Source organism: Octopus bimaculoides, chromosome 11, assembly GCF_001194135.2.
Source record: "Octopus bimaculoides isolate UCB-OBI-ISO-001 chromosome 11, ASM119413v2, whole genome shotgun sequence".
Taxonomy (NCBI): Eukaryota; Metazoa; Mollusca; class Cephalopoda; order Octopoda; family Octopodidae; genus Octopus; species Octopus bimaculoides.
The window spans coordinates 44,421,125-44,424,390 of NC_068991.1; the positions used below are offsets into that span (position 1 = coordinate 44,421,125).

At 35.6% G+C, this 3,266-nt stretch overlaps 1 protein-coding gene across 1 annotated transcript in view; it reads right to left on the reverse strand.

The window, feature by feature from the left end:
• The window catches only part of LOC106869497 (adenylyltransferase and sulfurtransferase MOCS3), a 32,872-nt gene extending 30,031 nt beyond the window's left edge, over positions 1-2,841 (reverse strand). The window contains exon 1 of the mRNA XM_014915261.2: positions 2,702-2,841. Coding sequence (XP_014770747.1) covers positions 2,702-2,797 — 96 coding nt within the window. The 5' untranslated portion in view covers positions 2,798-2,841. The remainder of the gene's footprint in view (positions 1-2,701) is intronic.
• Between the last annotated feature and the right edge of the window lie 425 nt (positions 2,842-3,266).

A 3,266-nucleotide genomic window follows, 5' to 3' on the forward strand; every position in this document is an offset into this window, starting at 1 on the left:
AACATACTTCCAAAATGAGACTTCATCCATATGTATTCACGTGCGTATATATGTAAGTGTGTGCGTGAGTGGGGAGGGGGTGATGTTGGTGCACAAGAAAAACATTTATGGAAATGAACTTGCAACGTTACACCTCTTTTCTTTTTTATTGTGGTAATGAAACAAGGGATTTTCGTCCTTACCACCAAAATTAACTCCCCTTGCATTTTCTCTCTTTTTCAATATTCAATTAAAAGAGAGAATAGGTTGTTACCAACAATGTTAAAACTTTAGTAACTTGACTGATCTGTCATTGAACCAGGATTTTAATTTCATTTGATACTCACTTGGCTATTGTTTATATGGAGAATTGCAAACATGGCATATAAAGATAACTTATTTTAATAGAAATTTTATGAGTACATTTCCATAAATGTTTTTCTTGTGCACCCCTCCACACCTGCACGTAAATGCAGACTCATTCTTTTATTCTTTTACTTGCTTCAGTCATTTGACTGGCTATGCTGGAGCCCTGCTTTTAGTCGGACAAATTGATCCCAGGACTTATTCTATCAGTCTGTTTTGCCAAACCGCTAAGTTACGGAGATGTAAACACACCAACATCAGTGGTCTAGCAATGGCAGGGGGACAAATACACAAATACATATATGTAACGGTTATTGTTAAGATGTTGGTTGCCAGTATGCAAGATGGAAGAACAGTGATTGAAGTTGTAGAGAGATTTTTATTTACTGTTACTTTGTATATATCCAAAACCACGACGGGCTGGTATGTATAACTAGTAACTGGAAAAGCATGCGAGGTAAAAAGAGTTAATTTCAGCCAGTGTGTGTACACGATCTCATAGTAGTATATATAGAGAGATATGGTAACGTTACAGAGAAAAGAAAGTGAGTTAGTGAGAGTGGTGGGACGAAACAAATGCTTCATTGGTGAGTTACCATAGTTGTCGCTTTGTGCCTTTTCCTTTTGAAATGGCATTTTGTTCAGCAGGTCAGCCAGACTCCATCCTCACTAACTTTTGCTTGGGAATCTTCTGTATATATAATCATCTCAAGATCGTGAGAAAGAGAGACATACCGTTATCCAAACAATGGGTATTTTGGAAGGTCTATAGTTTAGTCAATTTAACTCTCCACCACATACAAAAAGGTTAGCTGAGGTCAAGTCGCAAAGACATAAATCGGCTTAGGGAAGACATCTGTTGAATATCACTCGTCAACTTAATGTTTCTCTATGGATAAAGTCCATCATACTGTTAAGTGAAATTTGGCAATTGAGGATCAAATCCACACCATGTTTGCATGATCCACCACATACACACACACACACATATATATATATATATATATACGACGGACTTTTTTCAGTTTCCATCTACCAAATCCCCTCACAAGGCTTTGGTCAGCCTGAGGCTATAGTAGAAGGCACTTGCCAAAGGTGCCACAGTGGACTGAACCTGGAACCACGTGGTTGGGAAGCAAGCTTCTTATCACACAGCCACTACTGCGCCTATTATGCTGAAGTTTTTATTATTTTGGAATGAAGAACACAAACGTAGGTGCTGAGCAAGTGACTAAACTTGTAGTATTTTGTTTGGATTACTCCAATGAACTGACTGCAAGCTAGAGACAACATTCTTCAGTGGTTGGCACAGCGTCGACTAATTATGAATATGTACACCTGTGAAAATTGTAATTGACCATGTGGCCTTACTACACATGGTGACGTTACTGATGGAACATTTATGGCGCTGCAAGCATTGTAAAAGGAACAAATCTGTTCATTACCGTTCATTTTTTGAGAGAAGTCATATTTCTCCAGTGTTGTGTAAGAAGTAAAGTGTAAAAAGTTGACCTATCTCCCCCTTAATTTTTATTTACTTTTTTAAATCTAACCCAACTGAACAATTACCTTCTTAATCTTCGTATTTTCCACGTAAACTGAAAAAAAATCTCGAAAAAAAAATTAAAATTAAAAATTTGGGGGTGGGCTGAAATTTAAAATTTTGAAAACGTGTTTTTTTTTGCATATTCGGAATCTCCGTCATCGAAAACATAGGAATGTTTTGGTGTCCGAGTGCTAAAGTTGATCCTGTAAGTTATGAGGGGGGAAAAAACGTATCGTGTGAACTTTCCGACAGTCCTCTCCCCACATACAGTAACTTGATGAGTAGTTAAGCAATTTAGTAAGTTGTGCTGACACACTGTAATGTTTCTCTCATGTTTTGATTACATTTCGTCCTCCGCTATTCATTGTTCTTTTGGAAGAATTGCAGCTTGTGACAGCCACTTGTCGCGCAACAAATTAGTGATGAGGATATTTTAATATAGAATTGTTGGTGTTGTTTTCGAAATAACTGTCCTTCGAAGTTCCATACATCATGAAAAAGGAAAATGTTTTTTTTTAAAATTTATTTCATTTTTAGCATTCCCATGCTTCGTATAACTATTCAGAAAAATAATTTTTCCAAAAACTTACAAAAATCTCCAATTTTTTTTGAGGTTTTACCAACCCCACTTTCTTTCCATACTATTATCTTTTTCCATGAAGTATGACTTCGAGGAACAGCTTTCCAAAACACCGCCAAATTGTTTTAGAATGGCGAACAGACACATGTTAATAAGCAGTTTCTCCTCTCTCTTCAAGTCCAACATCAAAATATCTTATTAGTCATATAGAAAGTCTACATTTCCAATACCTTTTTATCTAATTCCTCCTTTAAGCGTCGTATTTCTTCATTCTGTTCGTTTATTATCAACCGCAATGTTTTGATTTCGTCAGTCTCGTTTGCCATGTTGATAAATATTCTTCACAAGAAAATTACCTGGAAATTGAGAAGAATTATCTCCCTTAATGAGCCAACACACGGCGCCTCGTTTTAAAATCTCTTTCGTGATACAGTTCCAGAAGTAAAATTTTAAGAATAATCTGACACGTATTTTTCACAAATGTCTAAAAATACCAATTATTATTATGGTTTGTTGCCTTATACAAATGATGTTATTTTTTGAAGAATTCCTGTAATATTTGTTCATATAACAACGGACCTATGATGTGTACTTTTTTTATTTCCAGCCAGATTGGGCAATCTAATTAATGGGTATTATAAGATAATATAAGTTTTGTGCCTTGCCTAGCACAGTGAAAATTACTTTTTTATTGGAAATAAATGATATGATGAATCTACATTGTTATATCTACAAAGATGAACTCAAGTGAGTTGAGAAAGTGGCTGTCAGAGGTATGTATAAGTGAGCTTGAAA